Source organism: Phalacrocorax aristotelis, chromosome 1 (assembly GCF_949628215.1).
Source record: "Phalacrocorax aristotelis chromosome 1, bGulAri2.1, whole genome shotgun sequence".
Classification (NCBI taxonomy): Eukaryota; Metazoa; Chordata; class Aves; order Suliformes; family Phalacrocoracidae; genus Phalacrocorax; species Phalacrocorax aristotelis.
Window position 1 is genome coordinate 116,999,989 of NC_134276.1, and position 27,184 is coordinate 117,027,172.

The 27,184-nt window shown below is 51.7% G+C and overlaps 1 protein-coding gene across 3 annotated transcripts in view; it reads right to left on the minus strand.

Annotated features, from left to right (window-relative positions):
* The window catches only part of IGSF3 (immunoglobulin superfamily member 3), a 100,793-nt gene that overhangs the window by 3,441 nt on the left and 70,168 nt on the right, over positions 1–27,184 (minus strand). For all 3 annotated transcript variants that reach the window (XM_075102844.1, XM_075102825.1, XM_075102835.1), the window contains 4 exons: positions 26,683–27,087; positions 8,284–8,694; positions 6,136–6,543; positions 271–702 (listed from right to left, as the gene is read on the minus strand). In XM_075102844.1, the coding sequence (XP_074958945.1) occupies positions 271–702; positions 6,136–6,543; positions 8,284–8,694; positions 26,683–27,087 (1,656 nt within the window). The remainder of the gene's footprint in view (positions 1–270; positions 703–6,135; positions 6,544–8,283; positions 8,695–26,682; positions 27,088–27,184) is intronic.

The following is a 27,184-nucleotide window of genomic DNA, read 5'->3' on the forward strand; positions in this document are numbered from 1 at the left end:
CTGCCCCCACTGACCTGGGACACAGCAGGCAGCAAGTGCTGTGGGATGGGCAGCCCTACCACAGAGCAAAGCACAGCGCAGATGTGCAAGCCCAGCCAAGAGTGGGGCTACAAGCCACCAAGCTAACTGGGAAAGCACCTACACTACAGATTTGTCCTGCTGCAGATGAGACCCGTTCCCACGCACTCCTTGGCCTTTTTATCTCGGTTGAACCAAAGACACAGGGGATGCCAGGGCCATGTCTGCAAGAGGCTCGTCACCTCTTCTCACCTGCATCCTGCACGTGAACAGCGACCGTCCCCGACTCCTCCTCCGCCAGCCGGTACCACACGCCGTTGGGGTCCGCCAGCCACTCCTCCACGCGGCACGAGTAGTTGCCTGTGTCGGCACTGCCAGCCTGCAGCACTGTCAGTCGGAAAAGCACCGCCGAGAGCCTCTGGAAGCGCAGGCGGCCCTCCCAGCGACCAGCCTCGGGGCTGAAGACAGCGTCAGGGCCCACACTCAGCACTGCCTCCCTCTCCTCCTCCTCCTCCTCAGCCTCCTCTGTGTGGCCACCCGCCTCTTTGGTCCGCAGGTTGTACCATGTCACTGCAAAGTGGGACTCCGGGCTGGAGCGGGACAGGATGCTGCAGTCCAGCGGGAAGGACTCCTTCTCCTGCACCGTGAGGTTGGCAGTCGCCGTGTCCACCTGCAAGGTGGGATCTGAGATGACAAAAGGGGAGAGGTGAGTGCTGAGCAAAATGCTACCATCGAAGCCACCCTGACCTGGCACAAACTGACTGTCATGACTGTGGTGCTGGGAGCAATCCAAGCAAAACCCAAAGGCTTGACACAGCCTGCCAAGTCCCACAGGTACCTCTGTGGTCAAGCCCATGGGTGCAGCATCCTCACCTCACCGCACACCACCTGGTGCAGGGTCAAACAGGAGCTGGCTGTGAGCCCTGTGCTACCACCCTGCCCACACAGACCCTTGCACCAACTAACGGGTGTGCATGCGAGAGGAGAAAGCTGCTGCAGCTCATCCAGACACGCTACAAGAACACGGCAGGAACTATCGAGGTTTGGCGCGTGTGCTGAGGAGCAATGTACTACTACACCCCAGCTACCGTTACAAAGAGCATTTCACTCCATCTTTACTTTTTATTTCTTTAAGAGTGCTCAAAGGACTTGAAAATCAGTATGAAAGAAGAGGAGAGTTTTTTTTCCAGCAATTTGGGAAGTTATTTAGGTAAGAGGTTGCTCCATGGAGATGTCCTCAGCACAGACACAGCAAGGACACTTCCAAGTCTCCCTCTCGTTTTTTTCTCTAGTGCTTGCTGAAAGACTAGAGATGTTTTTACCTAACAGATACAGCGGCCAGAACCCAAGATGAGTTGATTAAAGGCTGACTTCAAGAGCAATTAACATTTGGTTTAGTCATCTTGCCAGGGAACACGTACTCCAGGGATCACAATCAATCCAGATCTAAGCTTTCATTTAAAGATTAAAAAGCCGTTTCCGACACAGGGGCTGAGCAGGAAGGACAAGCCGATAGCTCGCTGAAGAGAGAGGCGCTTTCTCCTCCAGAGAAGACAGCTGGGCAAACCTCCCTTGCACAGACCCCAGGTGTCGCTGCGGGAGGGGGCTGCTGTCCCCCTGCTCTCATCAGCCACAAGGCTGCTGTGCCCAGTGGGGCTTCTCATTATAGCACCTGCCCAAGACGTTTTAAAGGGCCCCATAAGGAAAATCTTCATTAAGGCCAGAGCTCTTCAGGCCGTAGGCAACATGAGTATTTTTCAGTTCGCATCTTCCCTGGGAAGACTCTCGAGCAGAAACAGGAATGAGGCAAGTCCTGAGATTCCAGGGACTAATGAGGTAAAAATGAGCAAGGGAAGGAAATGGCTTGTCAAAACCAACACAAAGCTTCCCTGTCCTGGTTTTGGCTGGGGTAGGGTTAATTGTCTTCCTAGTAGCTGGTACAGTGCTGTGTTTTGGATTTAGGATGGGAATAATGTTGATAACACGCTGACGTTTTAGTTGTTGCTGAACAGCGCTTACACTAAATTAAGGACTTTTCAGCTTCTCGTGCTCTGCCAGTGAGTAGGCTGCAGGTGCACAAGAAGCTGGGAGGGGGCACAGCCAGGACAGCTGACCCAAACTGGCCAAAGGGATATTCCATACCATATAATGGCATGCTGAACAAAAACTGCGGGGAGTTGGCTGGGGTGATGCGGCAGCTGCTCGGGCACTGGCTGGGCACCAGTCAGCGGATGGTGAGCAATTGCATTTCACATCGCTTGTTCTGTATATTCTTTTATCATCACTATTAGTTTCCCTTCCTTTCCCATCCTATTAAATTGTCTTTATCTCAACCCATGAGTTTTACCTTTTCTCCAATTCTCTCCCCCATCCCACTGTGGGCAGTGAGCAGATGGCTGTGTGGTGTTTAGCTGCCTGCCGGGTTAAACCACAACCTCAGCAGATTAAGCAAAAAGAGAAGAACTGCTGTCTGAAGGTGCTGAGAGGTTCCCCCCTCCCCCCCCTTTGCTCGTGATTATAATAGTCCTGAAAGATGAGCGTGGAGATCCTCACTAATGAGACATGAGTCACATGCAAGTTTAGTAATTTTGTTAAGTACTGGCTGCTATGACAGAAAAACAAACAACAACAAAGCACTTTTAGAAAAAGACTATCTTGAATTAGTGCACCCCCAACTCCCTCTCTTCTTCCCATCAAGATTCCCTTCGAGAATTCAAAATGAGCCTCACGGATTTCCCCTGCTGTTCATTTCAACCCCTCTATCAGGGCTGGCAGTCTGGATGAAGAGCTGCACTTACAGCCAGGCAGGCATGCAGGGTACAGGGATTGCCTGGTGGGGGGCTCTGCTCGATCCATCTTGGCCAGCAAGGTTTCTCAAGCAAGGACCTGGCAGATAAGGGCTGTGCTGTCCCCTGAAAGAGCTCCTCCTTCACAGTACAAATCTTCTCTGCCAGGAATCACCACTAAAACCTTTCCAGAATCTTACCCTTTTGGCAGTTCCGTTGCAGAGTTACGAGTCTGACGCCTCGCTGGAATGGGCAGGCATAAAGCACAACAGCAGTATTTGCAGAGTGGTTGCATCACATGCTGGAAAGTACCCAGCAAAAGAGGACCATAACTGTTATTTGACTTACAGCCTTTAAGACAGACATCTAACCTTGTGTCATATGCCTCGAAAACTAGGGAATCTGTATATTCCAAGGTAAATTGTCCTTGCAGCTTATCTGTTGTTAAAACGGACAAAACTTAGCAGAGTCCCCTGGGAATCTGCTTTTGAGGGCTTATGAGTGCACGAGTGCTGGTCAGCCTTTAAAAACCACCTTTTAGAAGCACAGGAGCAGGCGATTCCACTGTGTCTCAAGTCAAGCAAGTGGGGCAGAAGAGCAGCTTGGCTGAACAGGGTATTCCTCGTGGAGCTCAGGGGTTTCATAGCAGAAATTCTATGATCTCTGGAAGCGAGGTCAGGCTTTGCAGGAAGATTACAGAGCTGTGTTTCACATACGCCAGGAGAAGACATGAAACGCCAAAGCTCACTTAGAGTTGAAACTGGCCAGTGTTGTGTCAGCTAACAAGATGGGCTTTTTAAAGTGTGCTAATAGCAAGAGGTCGTCTAAAAAAAACATTGGACCAATACTTGTTGAAGGTGGTCACCTGACTGATAGGGATGAAGAAAAAACAGAGACATTCAATGCTTTTTTCACCTCAGTCTTTAATAATACTGGTAGACCTTGGGCTGCCCCGTCCCCTGAGTCAGAGGACTATGAGTGTGGGAACGGTGACTTTCCATTTGTGGACACTGAAATTGTAAGGGACCAGCTGCATCAGGTGAATGTTCACAGGTTCATGGGGCCTCATGGGATTCATCCCACAGTACTGAAGGAGCTAGCAGATGTTATGGCAGGATGCTTCTAGACCGTCATCCAAAGGCCTTGGGGGTCAGGGGAGGTCCCTGCTGACTGCAAGCTAGCCAATGTTATTCCAGTCTACAAAAAGGACATGAGGGAACACCTAGGGAACTACAGACCTGTTAATACTGGATACTATTGAAATACATTTAAAGAATAATGTGATCATCAGGCCCAGTCAACATGGGTTCACAAAGGGAAAGTCCTGTTTAACTGATTTAGTACCCTTCTATGATAAGGTCACCCACCTAATGGATGAAGGGAAGGCAGTGGATGTAGTTCTTCTGGATTTTAGTAAGGCTTTTGATACTGACCCTCACAGCATCCTTCCAACAGTCAACTATGGGATGAGCAGGTTCACAGTGCGGTGGGTGAAGATCTGGCTGCAGGGCAGCACCAAAGGGGTTTTAGTGAATGGGGCTACATCTGGCTGGTGACTGGTCATCAGCGGTGCTCCTCAGGATTCTATTCTAGACCCCATTCTGTTCAATATATTTATGAAAGATCTGGATGCAGGAGTTGAATGCACCATTAGCAAGTTTGCTGATGATACCAAACTGTGAGGTGCTGTTGACTCTTGAGGGACAAGAGGCCTTGCAGAGGGATCTAGATAGATTGAAGCATTGGACTTTCATTAATGGGATGAAATTTAACAAGTCCAAATGCTGGATTCTACACCTAGGATGGAGTAATGCTGGGCATGAGTATAAATTGGGAGAGTGGTGGCTAGAGAGCCGCCCTGTAGAAAGGGATCTGGGAGTGCTGGTTGACAGCAGCCTCCATAGGAGACAGCAGTGTGCCCTGGCAGGCAAGAGGACACACCACAATCTGCGGTGCATCAAACACAGCATAGCCAGAGGGTCAAAGGAGGTGATTATCCTGCTGTATTCAGCGTTGGTGCAGCCTCACCTCGAGTACTGTGTGCAATTCTGGGCCCCACAATGTAAGAAGCACGTTAAGGTCCTTGAATGCATCCAGAGGAGAGCAACAAAGCTGGTGAAAGGGCTGGAAGGCGTGTCCTGTGAGGAGTGGCTAAGGACTTTGGGCTTGTCTACTTTGGAGAAAAGGAGGCTAGGGGCAACCTTATCGGTCTCTACAGTTTCCTGAGGAGGGCAAGTGGAGAGCGAGGTGCTGATCTCTCCTCCCTGGAATCCAGTGATAGGACACATGGGAATGGTTCAAAGCTGCACCCAGGAAGGTTCAGACTGGACATGAGGAAGCATTTAGTTACTGAGAGGGTGGTCAAACACTGCAACAGGCTTCCCAGAGCGGTGGTGATGCCCCAAGCCTGGCATTTGGACAATGCGCTTAATAGCATGCTTTAACTTTTGGTCAGCCCTGAATTGCTCAGGCAGTTGGACTGGATGACTGTTGTAGGTGCTTTCCAGCTGAAATATTCTATTCCATTCCATTCCATTTCTACTCACAAACCTTTGAAACTGGAGTTTCCTCCTTGGTTTGAACTTCTGTAGCACCTTTTTTCCCCACTAGATCCTGGAAAGAAGAAGCACCTGCAGCAATCCCTGATGCCTGCCTCCCTGTGTCTGGGCATGGCCAAAATGGTAGTGTTAGGGAGCAGGATCTGCCTGGACCACTATCACTGGCAAGAGGGTGGCCAGGAAGCCTGTAAGCACCCCTTTGTCAATATGGAGGCAGGCTCCTCATAGCCAACTCCTGCTCCAACAAGAAGCCCGAGCCCTTGTACTAACTGACACACAAACTCTTGGAGCTGTACACCCCGCATCTGCTTCTTCACCTGCAGAATGGAGGGCAGCAGTGTGAGGAACTGCCTGGACACCAGCAAGGGTCTCAACCTCCTCTGCTGCCCTCCTTTCATGCAAGGATGTTGCCCTGAGGCGCACGCCTGGGAAGCATAGATAACTTCTCCCACCTCATTCTCAATCAAGATGTGAATAAAATTGGAAGCCTATCTTATTGAATCTGGCAGCAGTGCTGTAAAAAATATTGATTTGCAGATGCAGTGGTGACAAAATCCCAAGACCATCTAGCTGTGTTTGCAGACTTGGTCTATGCTCCTTCTAGAAAAGCAAGGGTGCACCCAGGAAGAAATGCAAGAAGGCATCAGCACGGTCTGTAGCGCAGCAGTCCTGCCCTCTGCCTGGACCTGCTGTCAAAGACAGACAGTGACTCATGCGTTTGGTCCAAGAGGGCAGAGCACTGCTCAAAGCTGTTGGCATGAGACCCTCCTCACCTGGTTGCTTGACGGTGAGGGTGATGAGTCCGGAGAGGTCCTCTGACCGCTTGTACCAGCGGTCACTGGGGTCGAGGAGCCACTCCTCCACACGGCAGTCATAGGCCCCGCTGTCCCTCACGGTGGCATTTTGGATGGAGAGGAGGTAGAGACCTGGGGACGGGCTCTCCAGGTGCAGCCGGCTCCGCAGGTCGCCCAGCGCCGCCAGGTCCCCATAGCGCAGGGTGCTCTGCCGGCTCAGCCGGACCACCGCCTCCTTCTCTGGGTGGCCCGGCCGCCAGACGTACCACTCCACCGAGAGCTGGGATGAGGGGCTGGTCCGGCTGCTGACCAGACACTCCAGGGTCACCCACTGGTTCTCCAGCACCGTGATGTTCCTGTGGGTCTGGTTCACCTGCAGGCGGTTATCTATGGGAAAAGGCCAGTAGAAATGCAGGGTGACTGAGGGTCCTTTGTCTCCCTTGCAAGCCCTTTCTGCATGGCCACAATCCTGGGGTGTGATGAAAGAAATGAGGAGAGGGTGGAAAAAAAAATGAGGGGTAGGGGGCATGGAAGAGGAGGAAAAGAAAACAGGACTTGCATTTTTTAGGGTTTTCTGAAAATCTCAGGCTAGCCACCAGCACAGGGAACTGGAAACCCAAAATCTCCCAGTTGGTCCTAAGTGCACAGATACCTAGTCTGTGCACTTAGGAGGTCACACCTCAATCTTTTCTCATCTTCCTCCTGGGGCAGGGCAGTAGCCCAGTCACACCCCAACCGGTAAGCCCTCCTGTTGTGGGAAAAGGGAAAAAAAACAAGGCAGAAAACGGGCAGCTGATTACAGGGAACCACCACTGCAAAATGAGAAGTAGCATGAGGGCAAAGTCACACATGGTGTTTTGCTGCCTTGGGAATGCCCCTGGTTTTTGCTCCACAATTTCATTGATACATAGTGGGGGCTGACTGCAATCAGTTCTTTTATGTGAAATGACGTGTCGTACACTCCTAAGTCCTTCACAACTTCTTTCCAGGGGCACAGTCTGGACTTCCCTGGTACAGCTGCTTCAGCAAGTGACAGGGACCATACTTCCCAGTGAGATGTGGGCAATGCAATGGAGGGAGCAGATCACAGCTCCTCCCCCTCTGACTGCCCCACAGCCACCTTGGGACTTTGCAGACAGAAATGAGGAGCTGGGACCGGCAGCGAGAGGCGTGCTTTGGCCTGCTGCACTCCCTGGGCAACTAGGTAAAACTGCGCTGGGGACCATACTCAATATCCCTCTTGCACTCCCATCCACAAGAGCTTGTGTCTAGCCAGCCAAATCCAGAGAAAATGCATTAAGCATCCCAGTCCAGCCCTGCTATCCAGTTGCGTCCCTCCTACCTGAGGTATTTTGTCTTCCAGAAACAGGCACCCAGAGCAAGTGGGGACAAGGCAGGTTTCTTTATGAAGTACCAATGCTCTGCCTCAGCAGCACATATGGGGTCCACGCTGCTCTCAGAGCCGGCGCTTTCCTCCCTGCCTCCCCGCTTTGCACGAAATAAGGGCTATGTCACCAGCTTGTGGGGGCCATCTTTAGCTCATCCATCAACCCACCTTTACCAGTGATGTCTGCTGCCAAAGAAACCACCAGCAGAGTAGATTTCTCATTTCCTGGCAGCCAGCTCCCCACCTCATTAAACTCATTACTTGCATTTCATGTGCACAGCGCAGAGGGAAAAGAGACAAGTGTCCCCGCGCCTGCCAGGATACAGTCACAGAGTAAAATTAAACTGTGTGCAAAACATAAAAATGCTTTCCCAGGCAGGCACACACCAGTTCTCTCTCAGTAGGTCGCTAGTCGACACTCTTGCTACATGATGCTCTTGAGGATAAAGAAACGTGGTTGCATACAGTGGCCCTCTAGATCGTGGTGGGCGGATAACCTTCATGTGGGGACACCGAAATGCACGCTAACCCGGCTTAAACGGAGAAGGGTCACATCAAAGGGGGAAAACATCCCTCTTCATGCAGGGACATGCAGGCATGAGGATGCAAGAAGGGTGTGACAAGGCTGTAGTGGAAAGAAGAGCAGAAGATCCCTGTTGCCCCAGAAAAGCTTGGTAAGCTCACGAGCTGTGCACAAGAGCTGATGCCAAGAGGACGCCCCCCGGTGCAGCATGTGGTACCTGGCTGCTTGACGGTGACCTCTGTCCGCCCCGACACCTCCTCCGCCAGCTTGTACCAGGCGTGGTTGGGGCTGAGCAGCCACTCCTCCACGTGACAGTAGTAGCTGCCGCTGTCTCGGACTTCTGCCCGCTGCACCGTCAGGCTGAAGAGCCCCCCTGACGCTGAGCGCTCGAACAGCAGCCGGCCCCGCAGCCCCTCCTCCTCTGCGTAGGTGCCATACTCAAAGGCCGAGCTGTGGGTGGTCTTCAGGATGAGCTTGCCGTCGGCGTCAGAGGGCTTGTGGACGTACCACAGCACGGCGAAGTGCGAGTCGGGGCTGGTCTGGGATTTTACCGAGCAGTTGAGGGGGATGGGCCGGTTTTCCACCAGAGTGATGCTCCGCTTCGACTTGCTCACCTGCAGCTTGGTCACTGCAAGGGAGGAATGGAGAAGGATGAGTGGAGGTGGGTCATTAACGTAGGAAAGAAACTCACCTGGTTTGGGAAGGACCAGAGTCCTCCCCCATCTGCAGGTATGGCTGCTTTTGCTGGGTTCCCACTTGCACTGGACCTTTAAGACAAAGGTGTTTAAATATTCTCCTACCAAATCTCTCTTCTTTCACCCCCTGCTTTACTCCTGGATTCTCCCACCGTGTCCCTCAGCAAGAGGCTGCTTTTTCACAGTTTGCCCTTTAAAAGACTCCCTTTCTTAATTCACCATGGTCTAATGCACTGAACCTAGCAAGAAGACTACACCTAAACTCAGTGGGTTTTTTTCATGGTGAAATCATACCACTTGCACCTCTGAGCAATGAGCTCTTGACTAGTTCCAGAGAAAACCATTTCCAGGAAGAGTGAATTAAACACCAGTCTACCGCTGTCACATGCCAGCCATCTCGGTGACACGTAACCCACAGACACGCAATAACTAGGCAAGCAAACACGGGCACAACTGGAAAAGAAGAAAGAACACCAGCTGGAAAGGATCAGCAGGGAGCAAGTTCTGTTCCAGCAGCCATGAGATCTGGCTCCAGGTCCACAACGGACCGCACAGCCTGGGACAAGCCACAGGCACGTCACCCCTCTCGGTTTCCCAAGCGCAACTGCAGTTCCCACAGGGGTAGCTAAGTGGTCACGCACTGTCGAGGATGACACAGTGGTGTCATTAGCTCTTCTGCCTGCAAGGAGAGACAGCAGTTTCCGATTCCTCTCTCCCTGCAGAAGCAGGAGATAAAGCCTCTTCTGCGTGTGCTCAGGCTGCGAGCCTTGACCCAGGGCATTCCCGTCTGCAAGGGAGGACATGAAGCGCCCTCCTGTGACACTTGTGCTTGGCTTGCCCTGGAGTCCTGCTGGCCAAAGACTGGAGGCGAGGAGCAGCTCCCGGCTGGACACACCACTCCTCCCAGCAGCTCTGCCACCACCTCCCCTCCTTCGCCTCTCCTGTGCGACCAGCATCTCCTCCAACGCGATGACGCAGGATGCCCAGATCTGACAGCCCAAAGGGATGAGCCCTAGACTGAGCGTGAAGCACAACACATTACACAGGTCATTGGAGCACAGTCAGGAAAATGGGGGAGGAGGTTCCCAGGAACAGGGGCAGCATGTGATGGGGTCCAGCAGGCAGCAGGTCCAAGCTGAGGCCCTTCCTGGTGCACCCTGTAACAGTGAACACCGCTGCTCAGGCATGGCCTATAAAGGGTGTCCTGACAACCAGTGGGTCTTCAACAGCCAAGAGGCAGAAGGTGGGTAACCCAGTCCTGCTCCAAGCCCAGCCCATCCCAACCTCTCCCGCTGCCTTGCGTGGCAGCTCCCCTCTGAAAGGAGGCATGCTGTCTTGCTGCCCAGTGAAGGGATTCTGCTGACAACCCGTAAATCTCTGAACGAAACCTAGCAAGCGCCCTGGGCATGAGTGACATGACGCAAGTGTGGCACCACAGGCACAAACAACTGAAGGCTGCCAGGGGAGATGTGTCCATCCGCACCCTGGAAACCCGTCCCACACATCCTGAGTTTGCAGGGAAGCAACATTGTCTCCTCTCCCTCACCAAGGCACAGGCTCCTCTCTTTGCATCATGCTTTGCTTCCAGCTTCCCCTGAGCCCCAGGGTCTCAGATGTTGGCACAGGCGATGAGCGAGGGGGCCAAGGGAGAGGATGGGCACAGGCAAACAACATCAAATGGGAGGGAGGAACTCCCACCAGAGGGATGCTTTCTGCTCTAACACAGCATCTGAGATAGGCATCCTGGTAACGCATTAGACCTTCCCCTGGAGCCTGGATTGCCCATAGCTTTAATCAGTATGCTAATAAAGACTCAATGGCTGTGTTATGGATATGGCACGCAGAGAGTGGAGGGAGGGAAGGAGTGAAATAGTTCCTTGTTTTTCCTCCCTGGGGACTTCAACCTAATGGAGAAATTTAGCATCACCCTGTTGTATTTCTGCCATACCCCAGACACACTCCTTTGTTTCACTTCAGGACAGCAGCCTCAGCCACCCCACCCACCCACGTCCCACCTTTTTGGCTCACTGTTGGTTAAGAAAGGTTATTTCAAGCATTAATCAATCTTTTGAGTCCCTGGGAGATGAACCAATAAAGGGGAAGGTGATTCTCAGCAGTTTCCTTTCTCCCCCAGCCCCCTTTCCAAACAGTTTATTTTTAATTGGTACTGGATTATTTTCTGCAACCGTTACTAAGGAAACCTCTGTTACTATAGCAACCGTGTATGTTAAGTCAGTAGCCCTATATCTATTAAAATGCAGTATATACACATGCTGCGTGTGGCGGGGTTACTCAGTATCAACACGTACCCACACCAAGCAAGCCAGTGTATGCACAGACCGGAGCTGCTGAGACGCAAGCATCCCCCCCAGTCCTCTTCCTGCATCACAGCACCTCCAGGAGAAGAAAATGAGGAGGATGGGCACAGCGTATTTCTAATCCTGGTGTTTGGGGCAGCCAACCTGCACCTCGTATGTGACAGATGTATTTCACTGAAGCAATGAGGGCTTGTTCCTGGATCACAATCATGGCAATTCTCACTGTGTACAAACAGCACGGACCCCTGAGGTTACCCAAGGGCTCTTGGATGCCCTCTGTGCAGCTCTTCCTGCTTCCATTCAACACTTGGAGAGATGTCCTCCTTTGTGGGGATAGGGTGATGGGGAAGAAATCTTAACTCCAGCAAAAATGAAATCTCAAATTCCATGCGCACACCCCGTCCCTTCAAGCCCTCCCTAGCAGCCGTTGCAGCCAGCGTTCAGGAACTTGCCCGCACATGCACAGTGTCCCTCAGATCCTGATGAGATGATCACTTGTACTGCCGTTACTAGTGGGAGCAGCAGGCCCTGGCAGGGAATTACAGGTCTTCCCTTTGCTACACTGCACATGCTTGCACAGGCTCGTAACATCATGTGCAAAGTTTTGTCTAGATTAGAGGTATCAGCGATACATAATGACACCCCTGCCAATGCACTTCTCATCTAACATGATTTATTTTCCTAACGGAGGCACACCACAGAAGATGTAAGTGCAGGTTTTGTTTCCCTCCCACAGAATTAGAGAGGACATTCTCAGCCTTTTCCAATCTGTGAACACCAAATGCTTCCCCATCCAGGCACTGGCTCCTGCATAGTAAATGTGCGCCTACCTCTTCTTCATTACCTTTTTGCAGATCCTATAGAAATAATTCACAGCTTTTACAGACCACAGGCTGAAAACTGCTGAGCTGGAAACACTGTGGCACACAGTTTACCTTGGGGCAGCTTCACCTTCAGGCTGCAGGCTGGTTTGCTTGCTCATGCAGGGCAGAGATCCTCTGCTCACACTCTGGTTAAGACAAGGGAAGCTTTGTGGGGCTGCTCGCACTTCTGCTCTCCCACAGGAGGAGAGGAGGGAGGACCATCAGCCACCATTCACAGATATGCAAACTAATCCAGAAGGCTCATCTTGCACTTGGGAACAATGATTTAAAATAAAAAAATGCAAACCAAAACAAAACTACCAAATCCTGAAGTTAGGGGTGCAGGGTGATGGTGATGGTAATGCAACAAAACGCCAGGGGGTCCATCTCTTTCCACCCTGGTGGTGAGCCTACTCCAGTGCAAAGCGGGTCTCACTCTGCCCCGTGCAGCTTGCCAGGTCATGTTTAAAGACGCTTGCATAACACAGAAATGATTGTAGCTGCTGGTGCACGAGTGAGATTGCAAGAAGACTGACACCCCAGGCACTGAGCCAGTCAAACCTTGCCGTCCTGACATGGGGAAAACTCCCTTTCCTGGCTTGGGGATTTGCCTGGGCAGAAAGCCAGGAAAGGGCTCGGCCTTCAAATGCTGAGTTCATCCAGTTTGCCCCAGGGGCTGGCGTTTCAGTGTGCCAGGGCAGGGCTGCTCCAGCCCTCTGTCAAGCAGCAGAGGCGGTGGCTGCAGCGATGTGAAGTTACATGGCATTTTCTGCTGCACTGTCAGGAGGCTGATGTTCTCTTAACATCCTCCTGAACATCTGCTTAGTGAGGGAAACAGGTGCATGTGTCTAGGTGAAGTTATCGTGCATATCATCTGCAAAGCATAATCCTGTTGCCACAATGTCTCCTGGCTCCCTGGAGGGTGCCAGTAAAGAGGCTATCATGCCTTGATGTACTGTAATTGGCCCTACATATGCTATTAAGGCTTTCAATTTACACTGGCAACAAGTCATAGTTACAACCCTCATATTTTTTTTAATCTAGCCTGGTCTCCCAGCCCCTGTGAAACCATGCAACCTGTGTGAAGAATGTCTGCAGATGTTGAACTCTGCAGTGGTGCTTGGGCAGAAGCACTGTAGGCAGCGCCGGGACAGAAGACATCAGCTCTCCGATGGCACGGAGACACGCTCTCCCACGCTGCTGAGGGCACCCCATGGCATCTGCTGGAGGAGCTTCAGGAGGTTCAACAGGTGACGACTCGTGCTGGAGCCTGGCCAGGCCAGGCCATGGGGGACATTACATGCCTCTTAGGGTGGAGAGGCTGGCAAAGATGCTACGTGCCCACAGCCAGCCCACTTACTAGACACCTCACTTCACAGACTGTCCTCCACCATCACAGTCCCTTTGCACTAATTTCCAGGCTGAGGAAAAAACATCCCCACTCATTTGCAGGGGCATGCATTGTCTTAGGATACCTGCGGCAGCCTCTGGCCCTCAAAGCTTGCACCTCTGGGGTGGGGGGCTAGGTCAGACACACCTTACAACCACAGGCAGGCTACAACGCGGCTAAGTGCTCTCCACACCACCAAGCAGGCAATCAGTCCCCTCAAGCTGGGCATGTGCTAAGCACAGTTATACAAGTACTTGAGGGGAGGGAAAGCAGTCATCAGAGGAGGAGGGCAGAGGCAGTGATGTGATCCGCAGCTTTTCTGCTGACTTGCTGCTGTGGTGAAGCCACTTGGCTCCCTCCCCTCTGTTTCCTAATCATCAAGCAGGGGTTGCAACACTTACCTCTACCAAAGCACTTTGCAATCTGTACCTAAAAATGCTGCAATAAAAAGATGCTCCGTCTCAGACTCCTTACATCACCTTCCCTTGTAGGCAGCAAGAAAATACAACAGCAGGAGTTCACCTCCCACCTGGGAGCCACTATTAGCAAGTCTTGGGGATGGTGATGTTTAATTGCAGCTGAAGATACCCTCCCCCAAAAAAAGCCCCGTACAAAACCCCAGTGTGCTGCCCTGCAGCGAAGGAGGAGGCAGCTGCCGGTCAGGGAAGGAGCCAGCTCTGCACGAGCCAGCAGCCATAGTGCAGGAGTGGGCAGGAGGACAGCCACCACCGGCCCACAGAGTCCCCAGGGAGCCCTGTCACCGCAGCAGCGAGATGGTGTCCCACTTTGGAGGCTGCTGCCCTCTGGGGAGTGCTCCTCCAGAACATGATCTCGCCTGGAGAGAACTGATGAAGTGTTGCAAAAGTTTTCCTGGGGAATGTCCTACTTTTAAAAGCCTCCATCGGGATTTCACTGTACTGAGGTGCATGTGCGTGTGGGAGCAGAAACAAGGCCAACCCAACCTGAATCCCCAACATGGTTTAATGCTACACACGGGGTTTAGCAGGCTGATCAGGAGAGACCCGTTTCCAGGAGCTTGGTCCCAAGGCAACTCTTCCTGCGAGGAACCCATCTCTCCCCGGCGCCCTCAGTGTACAACCCTGAAGGGCACCGGCCAGGCTTTTGGCACAAACTCAGCCAACCCCTCAGCCTGCAGTTGCAACTCACTAGGGCCCAAAAAGCACTCAGTGCCCAAATTCCCGCCTGGGGATGCTTGCCAGGGATTCATGGGACCTGTGTGCAGGTCACTGCTCTGCCACAGGCTTAGACATGCACTAATACTCGCCGCCTCTGTGAGCCCTTCTCCCTTCCACAAAGCAGGCCTGAAGAGCCTCCTCCACCTCCACACACGCTGCAAGGACGCCCGTGTTAATGACCCTGGGGAACTGGGGCAAAGGGAGCCAAGCAAGTACATGCCAGCGTTCCGACTCAGTGTGGCGAGGGGTGGGTCACTCATGTTTACTAAGTTAGCTGAAAGCAAACCAATGTTCAAAAGGGCAAGATGTGTGGACCCTTTCAGAGAAGAGGTATCAGAGCAAAAGCATTTGCAGAAGGGAAGATGATGAGATAGTTCTAGGAGGACCTTAGGCTTAACCATGGCATAGAAATCACAGCAAAGTAAAGACAAAGACTTCCAGTGCCAGGGCAGCCTCCCCAGAGGTGGCAGGAACATGGCTGCACAGCTCCTGACTCCTGTTATTCTCTTTTAACAGAACACAATTCCTCCTGAAACTGGATTAGCAAGGTTGCAAATTGCATTAGCCAACATGGGAGGCTGCTGGTGCAACAGGAGCAGGAGAAAGGGAAATAGCATTAGACTTTGCCTGCCATTATTACTGCCGTTATTAACTTGTCACTTTACTGTAGTGTTCCTATAACAATGAATTATTGCCTGAAAACAGGCTGACATGATTGAATCACTGGGAGAGCAGCTCCATGGGAAGGAGAGACAACATTAACCCTTTCCTGAGGAAGGCTGAGCTGCTGCCCCCTCCCAAGCAGGCAGACAAAAGAGCTGAGGCTTCGACTCACACCAACCTGCCGTCTTGACCTTCAGCAGTTCTGGTTTCAGACCAATGCCAAAAGTTTCTACAGTCCCCAAACTGCACAGGTCCTGGTTGCAGGTGGGCTGCTCTGGGTTGCCCATGCAAACAGAATATAGGTCTCTCTGCAAGAGCAATAAAGAGACACAGCTGGAGCTCTCCTATCTTTGCAGGTCTTCTGGCAACCCCTCTAGCCTACTAATTTCGTAGGGCTAAATCCTCACTTTTGCATGCTGCTCCTTTCTCGTATAGAGAAGACCAGTCTCTGGAAAAGCCACCAAACTGACTGACTGCTAGTCTACATGGATGTGGGTCACCCTTTTTCCCCCTCCCCCCTCACAGGGACAGTACTGTCTGCTTGCAGTCAGACAGGCTGTTAATCCGACTCAGCTCTGCCCTGCCTGACTTCCCTGGAGAGATGGCTCGATGGCCCTTCCACAGAAGGCTGTGCCAGGGCAGAGCCCCTGCGCAGAGTGGGAAGGAGCAGGCATGCCTTCACTCACCCAGGCCATGCCCCTTGGCATCACCCTGGGTACCACTCAGATGCTACCCCCACTCCCCCAGGGTCTGAGAGGCTTGAGCCTGCCTGCCTTTAGTCTCTTCCTCCCTACACGTACTGCTCATGTTTTGCTAAAGATCAGCTACTCTCATGAATTTACAGTTCTTTATATGAATGCTGTAAATAACGCCTCTTGCAGCCGGACTGGCGGGTGCTCCCAGCCCCAGGAGCAATCCTAGGAGCCAGCTGTGACCCACCTCCTCTCAGAGACAGAAAGAGGCCAGGAATAAACCACCAAGTGACCTGCATTTCAATATGTTCCACAAGTTGCCACAAAGTCCATAGCCCAGCAGGCGCAGACATTCCCCAGACTCACAGCCTGCTGCTGCAGCAAGACGAACTGGGTACTTAAGTAGCTGTGCACATCCATGCTGACTGTCACCCGTTCCCAGTCCAAAACTGAGCCCCAAGCACAGGCATGTGCTCCAAAGCACACTGTACTACTGCTACTTGGGGAAGTGCAGCTTAATGCACTCAAAATGCTGCCAGTGGGTGCTGTGGCAAAGCAGAACAGGCATCTCCCCTCATACTCTGTGATGGACCTGCCTGCATCAGATGCTCTGCTGTACCCACACCAGCTTAAGCCCCACAGAAGGCGAGTTCTGTCCAGCCAAACCTACTGACAACTGGCCCCCAATGCCTCCCTCTCCCCAAAAGCAGCACAGTCAGACTGCTGACCTACCAAATACATAGGTAACGGGTCAAGTCCATCGCTGCACGCCTCATGCTGTGGCACAAAGACTGCCAGCAGTGACAAGGACATTCGCTCAGCCAGGGGACAGCCTGGGGTTACCAGCCATGCCGTGCCGGAGTCTGCGGAGCAGCTAACAAACTAGCAGGTAACCAAGCGGGGCCTCAGGGAAGCATGCATATGTGACCCAGAAAGTCCCTTTAAAGCCCAGAAGCCATACATCTGTGAGCATATATGGAAGAGGCTGTGTGTAGCTGCAGGGATGGAGAAAGCTGTGAAACCCACAGCCTCCAAGGTCCAGCCACAGATAAGCCAGAGACCACTGGCTGGGACATGATGCTGGCCTGGGAAAAGCAAGAGCTTCCCCAAGAAACAGAAACCACAACTCTCCAAAGTGCAGCAAGAAACAAATATACCCCCAAAGCGAAACGCCCCACAAACCTAAACCCAGAAACCTTCCTGCCGAACCCTGAAATGAATTGTAAAAGTTCTGCAGGAGAGAGCTGAGGGGAGGGAGGAATAAAAAATTCCCAGTGTGAGTTGTGCCTGCTGTCAGAAAACAATATACAGCTCACTGATCACTTGTAAATTAAAATATGGAGATAGGATCACTGGAATATAAATTCAGTACCAGGCTACTGCCACAGAGGATAAAGAAAGAAAAAAATAACACACTGAGATATTTAATCAACCCCTCATCAGGAAGATTTCAAACAAAGGAGTGCTCTGTCAATTAGGAAAAAAAAGTAATTAAATGTACCCGAAGAGCAAGTTATAACACATACAGCAGCAGCACGCACAAACTCCCATGCCATTCTGGAGGCTGGCCATTAATGGCCGAATTTCCTAAGAGGGCATCAGAAAAATACTTGAGAAGTTTGTGTAGGTGCACTCTAAGAGTACAGCTGCACCCTGTAGCGCATGGCTGACTTTGCCTGCACTCTATTTGATGTGAGCATTTTCAGGGGCTACCACTGAAAAGCTGGCTGCTATGCAGAGAGAGATAAGATGCTGAGGGTGGAATGAAATGGCATTTCCTTGACATCCAGAGAGTAAGTCGTCCAGAGAGACCTCAGGCAGGATCACAAAGTCTTTCGGACGCTGCCCGCACAAGCCCTGCCAGCCCCAGGTTGTCAGTGCTGCCCTCCATGCAAAGATAAAGTCCCCTGAGCAGGACCAGACTGAATCCATCCAAGAGCTAGCTCACTCTACTCACCTTTAACTATTCCTTTCCACTGGGTGGATTTTCTGCAGGTTTAGTAAACTGAGCTGCTGCTCAGCGGGACTGATGCTCGCACGAGGAATGGGTCAGGACCATGCAGCCAGCAGCACCCGTCAGGGACAAGGATCGCCTCCTTCTGTGCAGCCAAGTGCTATATCAGCTCCACCTGCACCCTAAACACTCACGATACTGCTGCCTCCATAGATTAACTGGCGAATCCATCTACTGTGTGGAAGAACAACCAAGCAAAATGAGCCATCTCTGTTGTTTCTCAAGAAATTGTCGTCTTGAACTTCTTAAGGCTAGAGGCAGCAGGATGGGCTACAGATCCATCATTATTTGGACTCCCTGCTTCTCTATTATATGGAAGAGGGAAAAGTGTAGGAATTTTCTTTAACAGCATCCCAAAGTCCTAATTAAGCAAGTAAGATGGCCCTGAGAGCCAATTTTTGTGTATACATATCAAAATAGAAGACCCTGAGCCATAGGCTCAGCATGTCTGGAGCCTGCCATTTTGCTGTAAGGAAGCAGACCACAGGTTCAGTAAACCCAGGAATTTAGTCTCCGACCAACATCAGAACAGGTAGAAACCCTGAAATAATCAGCCCCTTATGAACCAAGGTTCTGGAGAAGCATTCAGATAGAAATTGTCCTTTTTTATTCTGCTGATACAGAGGTGTTACTCTCACACAGTAAAATCATCATGGGAAGAAGTGGCTGGGTTTATTTTACTGAAGTTGCTTCCTTTACATGGGCATTGCTGCACCACCTGGACATGCACCACCTCGCATTGAAGAGCAAAGCCACTGTGTCCAGCCAGCTGTGTCCCATCAGCAGAAAACACTCTCAGACCACTAAACCAATGCTCATGAAGGCAAAAGCAGGGAATTTAAGATAATTGGGGCTGGGCCATCTCTCTGCCTGGCTGTTCAGCACTGTTCTTCTCAACATAGGACACGGCCTGCCTGTGCAAAGGACTGATAGGGAATACATAGTTCCTCATCCCAGGAGAAGCATCCCACGTGATACAGAAGCTAGAACAATGGTACAGGTCCCATGCACAAGGATGGGCCACCAAAGCTGCTGCTTGGGCTTGCTGGGGAGGACATCTGGGCTGGGTACCACTCTGACTGGAGGGCTGAGAATGCAGCAAGAGAAAAACTGTGCTGTTGCAGCACTGAACCTGCTGGCCCTGTGGGGACCAGCAGGGCAGCTAAGGGGCTGGGGCTCCATGCATGGACCAGGGAAGGAGAACAGTGGTCAACACCTAGCTGGAACCTGCTCATCACCAGTGCTCCCTCTCCCCCAAGGGCTGCCCCTGCTTTTGGAAGCTTCAAGGACATGAGGGATGCACAAAGCTTTAGATCTGGACAATGTCTAAATACTGTTCACTGCAGAGTATTTTAGTCCAGGGAGAGCAAACAGGGAATCGATGAGAAGCTGAAGTGTGTGGACAGGAGACATTCAAGACAACATCAAAGAAGTTGCATGTGCACAGACTGCAAACAGGCTGACACCGTGGTTCTGTATACGCACGCTGCAAATGGGAGTGGAAAACCGCTCAGAAGATATCAAAGAAAGAAGCAGAGAGTGCTTTGAAATTGAAATGAAAAAATTGCTCCTAAAAAAGTAACCTTGAAGAGAGTTACTTTAAACAGAGCAGCATATTCTGAATACAGCCCAGGTCTCCTGGCATTGTCAGTCTTGTTTGGGGGCTGAGAAGCAAGACAGCCTGCAGTAAGATCAATGGGCACACACAGAGCAGGCTGAGTTGGGTTAGGCTCCCACTAGGTGCAAGAATGCATTCCCGCCCCCTTCACTCCCATGAAATGCATATGAGATGCTTCACACATTTAAAATACAGCTTCTCAGGTTATGCCCTTGGGCGCACTTTCCAAGCTAAAGCCCCAAGGGAAGCACTGAACCTAACTGACTGCAGTCAGCTCAACATGCTTGGCTCTCATGGAAGTGTTTCACAGGAAAACCTGCAGAGGAGCCAAGTATCACTGCTCCCAGATGGGAAACCAAACACAGGGGGAGGTGAACACAGCTCAGACCCTGCAAGGCCAGTGTCAGCATCCCCAGCACGGGGTCAGGAATGCTGCAGTGCATCCAGCATGAGCTCCCTCCTCTGCTGCTCACACCAATGGGCTCATTTCCACGTGGCAATGTTTTTGTGGGATCAAGGTGGTATATGCTCTGGTTGTTTTGGCTCTGCTGACAGCAACGTAACCTCACGTCCACCTGCCACCTGCATTGGGCCAGATTTGCCTGGCTGAGTGATGCGGCAGAGCACCTCTCCAATACCCGAGCGCGAAACCGCAGCCAGCTTGACAAGGCCAGCTGGCAATCACCCCACTTGATGCGGAGCAGGGAGCGCATCTTCATGTGGATGCGTGCCCATGGGTGAAACCCCACCTCAAATCTGTATTTACAAACCAGTGCCCGAACACTGGAGGCTATGTTACACACCACAGCAGCAGCAATTAGAGGAGGCTCTCGGGTGTGTATGGCAGTGACAGTACATGGAGAAGATGGGAGATGGGGATGCTGGGAGCTGGGTGTGATGGCTATGTGCAGAGAAAAAGCACCCTGAGGTGCAAGCCTGGGATAAGTAACTGTGCCAAGGAGGTGGCAGCAAGTCTAAGTGGGAGAGCTGTCCCAGGGGACCTGACAAGTGTGGGGACAGAGCTCCCCAGGGCAAACATGCAGGGGTAGGAGACTACCAGGGGTATGAAGTGGAAGAAGCAAACCCACCTGTGCTACCTGGAGAAGAAAAAGGGCTCCAGCTGGGTTGCTAATGCAGGTCTATGCAAGGGGACAGCCCTGGGTCATGCAACACTAAACACCTTCATTTCATCTGTTCAGTGTGCTGGAAGCCAATAGGAAAGAGCTCTGAAGCAGAACAGCAGGTCTTACCCCATCGGTGATGAAGAGAAAGGAGCAAGTCCCCGAGCACCCAGGGGAGAGGAGACTGCTCTGCACCACAGTCGTGGCTGCTGATGAACAGCCTCCTGTCTCCCCTGAGCGCTCCTTGAACTCCTTCGTCACTCAAGCAAGAGTACAACTATTTGCCAGATGGAGCAGGCAGCTGTAAAACAGGGAAGCAGTGCTAGTCTACAGAGCAAAACCACTCTGGGATCAAGCAAGCAGCAAACTTAAGTTTCCAGACTTCACTTCTGTAAGGAAGTTTCCAGCTCATTAGCTTTCCTTGTTCAACTTTATTGCTGGATGCTGCCAGCAGCAAAAAGTGACAGGTATTTAAGTAGGCACTTCGTGGCCCTTGAAAACACTTTTTTTGAGCCTGCATTCATGAGTCTGGGGGAGGTGAGTACCCCACCAGGCACCCATGGTAGAAAAGGCATCTTTTGCATCCAACCATGGGAGGATTCCTCGCATGCAGAAGTTACTAAGAAATAAGAAGAAAGGCATTAACAGTATCTATTTTTCATTTGTTAGGGAAATCCTCTCCTTATCCTACGCAAATGCCTTGGAAATTGTTTGAAAATCAGTCCTCCCTTCTCAATACTTAACAGAGTGCCATAAAGCAGCCTGTTTTTCTAATTCTCCTCTGCCTCATCCCCTCCTCATGCTCCCAGCATCCCCAGGCCATGCGGTTACGACCATCACCAAGTCTTCAGAGGGAAGGATGAGCAGGATACTGAGCAGCCTCTCTGCAGCTACCAGGGATGGACTTGGACCAAGAATTAAGAGTCCTCTGTTCTCTGCTCCTTAGGTTTCTCCAGCCACTACTATCCCAACCCCACCATGCTGTTGTCAGTGGTGGTTTCTTGTGGACAGCAGGAGGGCGGCAGAGCACTCTGCACCCACCCTACTCCCAAAGTAAGGTTCAGGCACAAGCCTCCCCCTTCTCCAAGGCCAGCTGAGGAGCTTTCACCCTCACCCTACACGATGGTTTCAACTTGACAGCTCCTAATAAACCAAGCTTTACAAAGCAGCCCCATGAAGCTAATTAATGCTCTAATGAAGAGCCTGACTGCCTTGTTTGCTTGATGGCTCCCAGGTCAATCAATCTGCTGTAGCCCAGCTTGCAAAAAGGAGCAAGGAGCCCAGGACCCCCAGCATCTGCTCGGTTATCATCCCCCACCACTCCTCCCCATCCCTCCTCCCACATTCATTACTGTCAAAAACCCGGCAGCAAGAGGGCAAATCTATAGAGGCGACAGCAGCTTCTCCCTGCGCGCCACCCCAGGATTAGTCATGAAGGAACCGGTCAAGGGATGATGTGAGGATGAAGGGGTGGAAAGAGCACAGAGGCAAGGGGATATGGATGCCCTGCAGGTCAGGATGGGCAGATCTGTGCCTGAGTATGAAAGGGGCGAGGGGCTGCTCAGTGGGCTTTGCCACAACCTCCTGCTTACATGAAAGCTCTGCTTTTTATTCTGCTATTGCCAGAAAGACTCCCAGCAGTTGGACCTCAGGCCCTCTCAAAGCTCTGCCAAATCAGCCCCTCGCTTGTGCTGCAGGGGAAAGAAAAGTGTGGTAATGCATATGAGGACAATGGCAATTTAAGACACCAGCACAAATCTGCTCAAGCCTCCTTGCCAAAAGAGTCCTATCCAAACGTCCTAGCCTGCCCAGATCGCAGTAGAATCCTCATCATGCACAGTGCTGCCAGAGACTGCCTGCTGCCCTGAGCCCCACACACCACATGGACTCACGCTGCTCCCAGACAGCACCTCCTGTCTCAGCCATTCCATCCCTGAAAACCTGGCACAGAGAAGCAAGTTCCAAGGAGGAGCTGGGAAGAGAGCCTGCCTTGCAGCCCTTGGGTCCCTCCTTTACCCACATGCATCTATCTACCACCTTCCTCCCTTGGGCAGGACCCAGAGCCTGGGCACCACTCCCCCTCCATGCAATGTGAAGAAGGGCTCAGAAAGCAGCAAGGGGGTACTGTTCAGCTGGCATCCTCATGCCCAGAGCTCAGCCCAAATCCATATGCTTTCAGAGTCACCTGGGTTCAAAAGGAACCACCTCTGGCCTAGATGAGCAAGGGCCAGGGAGTCACCACAGCTGTCCCCTCCCAGGACAGCACACATCTGTTCTGACTGTCCTCTTGCTGATCAGCCCAGTAAAGCTTGCATGGAGGATGCTCTTCTTCGCCCGGAATGGGGAAAGTGTGTAAAGGACAAGGCAATCTCTCTAGAAGGGAAAGGGGTGGTGAGCTCTAAGGACAAGCCTCAGCTTTTGGGAATGAAAGAACTGGGGATTCAGAGGCAGGCCAGAAGGGGAGCCCCAAACACAAGGCTGAAGGTGGGAAGAAATCTCCACCCCTGCACTTGGGGCTTGCTCCAAGCTCAGCCCGCACTCCTCTGCGTGGTCTCCCTCCAGCTTTGGCTTGGGGGAAGCAGCTGTCGTGAATCAAGCAGTACTTTTATCGTTCCTCCCTCACTGCAGCAACACAAGCTCACGGAGAAAGAAACAACGGGCAACTTGAGAGATCGAAGTCAAAAGGAGAGCATAGCGTTGTAAGGACACAAAAACAGCCACAGGCAACCTAGCCTCTCCCCAGTCTGATCCACAATCCTGCCCAACAGACTCTCATGCCAGCCTGGATTTCTACCCCAGCCTGCAGAAGTTAAAACCCAGCACTCACCCTACAGCAGTGCAGGCCCCTCTCCCTGCAAAGCACACATGAGCTACCTGGGGCGGTGTACCTGTACCTGTACACAGCCCTCCCCCTGTGTCGCAAACCCAACTCGTGCCGGCTTGCATGACAGCGAGGAGCAGGCCATGAAAGGCAGAAACACTGGAGCTTCAGATTCTCCTGCTGCTGTGTTTTCACAAACCATCAAGTGATAGACAACATACTCTCGTGAAACCTAAATTCTCTGTAAGCTCTCACATGTACAGCCAGCATCCTTCACAGGGCCTTTCCTCACACTGCCAGTCTTTATAACTCCTTCATGCCCATGGGGCCAGGAACCTCACACTCAAAGGCTAAATCTGGCTCCAGATGCCATGCAGGGCACTTCTGCCATGCCACCTACAGATCTTCACTTCAGAGCTGTGTTAATGCTGCCATTGCCTGCCTTATTCACCCCCTCCTTCAGGAGCTGTGTGTTCCGCTTCTCAAACACTGTTCATTTCTTCCCAGGAGTAGGAAAGGACGGGAGTGTTTCAAGCTGCTGGCTTTTCCTCAACATTACCTGTTGGCCACAAGATAGCCACAGGTGAAATTACTTTGCAGCCACATTAATACACGCAATTCAAAACCCACAGTACCACCTCTGCAGCTACCACTCAGTACGGATGTCAGTACTGAGTACTGACACTCAGTGGTACTGAGTACCACTCAGTACAAACACTACCGACTGCAAGAGGACAGACAGGCTAGCACTGAAACAGCAAACTGATACACCAGGAGAAGCTCCAGCACTCTACCCCTTGAGGATGTGGGATTTCACAAAGCAAAGAGATTAGTGAAGCAATCAAGAAGCCATTATTTTGCCTTTCTCACCTGAACACACTTTAAAGGCTGACATATATCAATTGCCTGCACCTGGAACCTGTCAAATAGAAAGGTCGCTGACAAACAGGGAGCAAGGGCTTAAGAGGAAACTAGAACCCTGGCATTAACTTACAATCCAGAAACACATGCTGGCTCAATTTCCCAAAAGACGTCCACACAAGCCTTCTTTACAGTGTCCTTTAGTAGATTGGTAGTGGACACGGTTCACCCCAAACTCACTGGCATATGGGTCAAGGCAGGAGCCAGTGGTCATGGGAAAGGAGAAAGCTAGGACTAAGATATCCAGCTGGAGCCTGAAGTTATGTCATATTAAGGTGACTACAGAGCCACAGACAGACTGGCAGAGCTCTCAGGAGTTCAGTCGTCCAGTGGTCCTGAATGACCCCTTTTGAGGGACCCCCAGATATTAATCTGAAAACCAGAATCTGCTTCATCAGCACAGGTCTGACTGTGCGGTCACTAGGATGTTCATTCCAAGGTGACCAAGGAAGGTACCTCCCACATCATCCTGGCTTCTCTCTGGAGATTATCCAGCCAATGACCCAGCAATGACATCACATGACCCTCTGCACCCTGCAAAACCAGAGAGAACCACAGCAGTTGCTGGTACGACTGCTGGCATAGCATTCATGGAGGACATCAACCACCCACTCTCAGGGACTGCCTGGGACATGGAAACAAAACACAGAGGGAGCAAAACCATGATGCTGGGGACACTCTGAGGAGCCCTGCTCTTCACTTCCATCCTCTTGTGGCTCATAAACCCAAAACATTACGCAACGCTCATTGGACTGACAGCTAAGATTTGTGTAGCCATAGTTTGCTGAGCAGGAGGGAAATACGAAGAGTTAAAAACCACAGAGGCCAGAGACTCATTCTGTTAAGGCATTACTTGATGGTTACTGCTCCAGTAAAGAAGAACTGGCTGCTAGAGCATAGTTTAAATGTCCTTTAAACGTCCTCCTGGCCACCCTGGGCTGTGACACAGAGGCTCTCCTCTGCATGCTTTTATGAAGGATTTCTCTTTCTCCCTGTCTCACACACATATGCATGCACAGAGATGTGCTGTGAAGCAGCATATTACTCCAGGGACCATAGCTAGTCAATGCTGTTTCCTAGGGAAATAAGCTAAAACGATGAACATCACCAACCTGACCTTGCGAAGAGTAAAACATGTATTCCAAGGCAGGATAATCAAGATAAATGGAGAAGATTAACCTGGAGATGAAGGCAAGGAAGGAAGGAGGGAAGAGAGAGGATGGAGAGCTCATGGGGCGCCTGGAGCTCACAGCATGCCCTGACTTTTCCAACGACATGCTAAGGGTTGGGGAGGTTGGAGAAGAGTATGAAAATGGCCACTGAGGGGAAAAACACAAAGCTCAAGCCAGAAGACAAACCCTAGGAAGGAGTCCCTCTGCACAGGAATACAAAGGGAGGACTGACCATGCTGCTCGGACCTGAGCCAAGAGTCTTAAAGGTGCAAAAAGCCTCACTCTAAACATCAACAGCAGCCCTACAGCCGAGACAGCAATAAACCATTCAGCTCAGCGATGGCCCAGAGCTGCCCTGACCATGCATCTTTGCACCCTTCAAGGACCATAGAAGGTACCACCAGAATATCAGTGATAAGGCCTACAGGAGGCACCTAACTCTCTCCACTGGTTGTACATGGAGCATAAGCACCATGTAGGTTTTCTGATTCTCCCTGCCAAGGCAGGTGTCTTTTGTCTAGCTGTTGCACACCCTGGTGGGCACCCATAGCCTTGGTGACTTCCATCTGGAAAGGGCTCAGTTTCTGGCAGGGATGAAAGTCAAATACTTTGATCACTAGCTGCTTTTGAAGATGCTTCCAGCAGAGTGACAGAGGCAGCCAGTTACTAGACAAGAGCTGCAGCATTTCACCTACAGCGTGTGTGCGTGTGCAGGTTTTGGCGGGAGCAAATCTCTCTTCTTTGATCCTGTTTGCCCTGTCCCAGCCCTCTCTTCCCCATGTTAGTCTGCTCTGATAAATAGAGGTCGCAACCTGAAAGCCACCTCCGTCTCACAAGAACAGCTCAGAGACCAGACCGAGCTGCAGCTACCTCCTCTCACCTCCCAGAAGAAAATCCCATGAACAGCGCACAAAGAGCAAAGAGAGGACCCAGTTGTCCAGAGATGATAAGGGACCTCCAACATATCTGCAGCCAAAGAGCCGAGCAGTCCCACCTGCACCATGTGCAAGTACAAGACGTCAGTCACAGCCACCAGAGCAGTCCTTGCTCTGGAGAGACCACTGCAGCACTGGTACATACCCCATCACTGCAATGCACCCCCCCACTCCTCTTGCGCGCTCTTGGCACTCACCTGGCCGCAGGACCCTGATTTCCAGCAGGTTGGAGGTCCTGTCTGCCAGCCGTGTCCAGCTGCTGTTGTAGTTCTTCCTCCAGAGCTCGGCCACGCACTGGTACTTGCCAGCCTCTGTGTCACTCGCCCTGCTGATGCTCAGGCGCACATTGTTGCTGGACTCAGCCTTCTCGATGGCAGTGCGGGTCCGGAAACCCGTGTACCTGTCGCCCCACTGGACCCCACCATCGCGCGTGAAGGTGACCAGGTCGTGAAACTCGGTGCTGCCTGCCGGCTGGAATCGCCACGTCACCGACACCGGTACCCATGACGGGTAGTGGGGCTTGATGATGCACTGGAGGTCGAAGGACTCATTGTAGGTCACCCCAGGGGTGCGGGAGATAGCTGTGACAGCAAAGCCAGCCTCTGTAGGAAGAGAGAAAAGTGCTTTGAGAGACACCTGCCTAACGAGGCCCTGCTGTTAGCATGCAAAAGCTAGGGCATGGTCATCCAGTCATGGGCC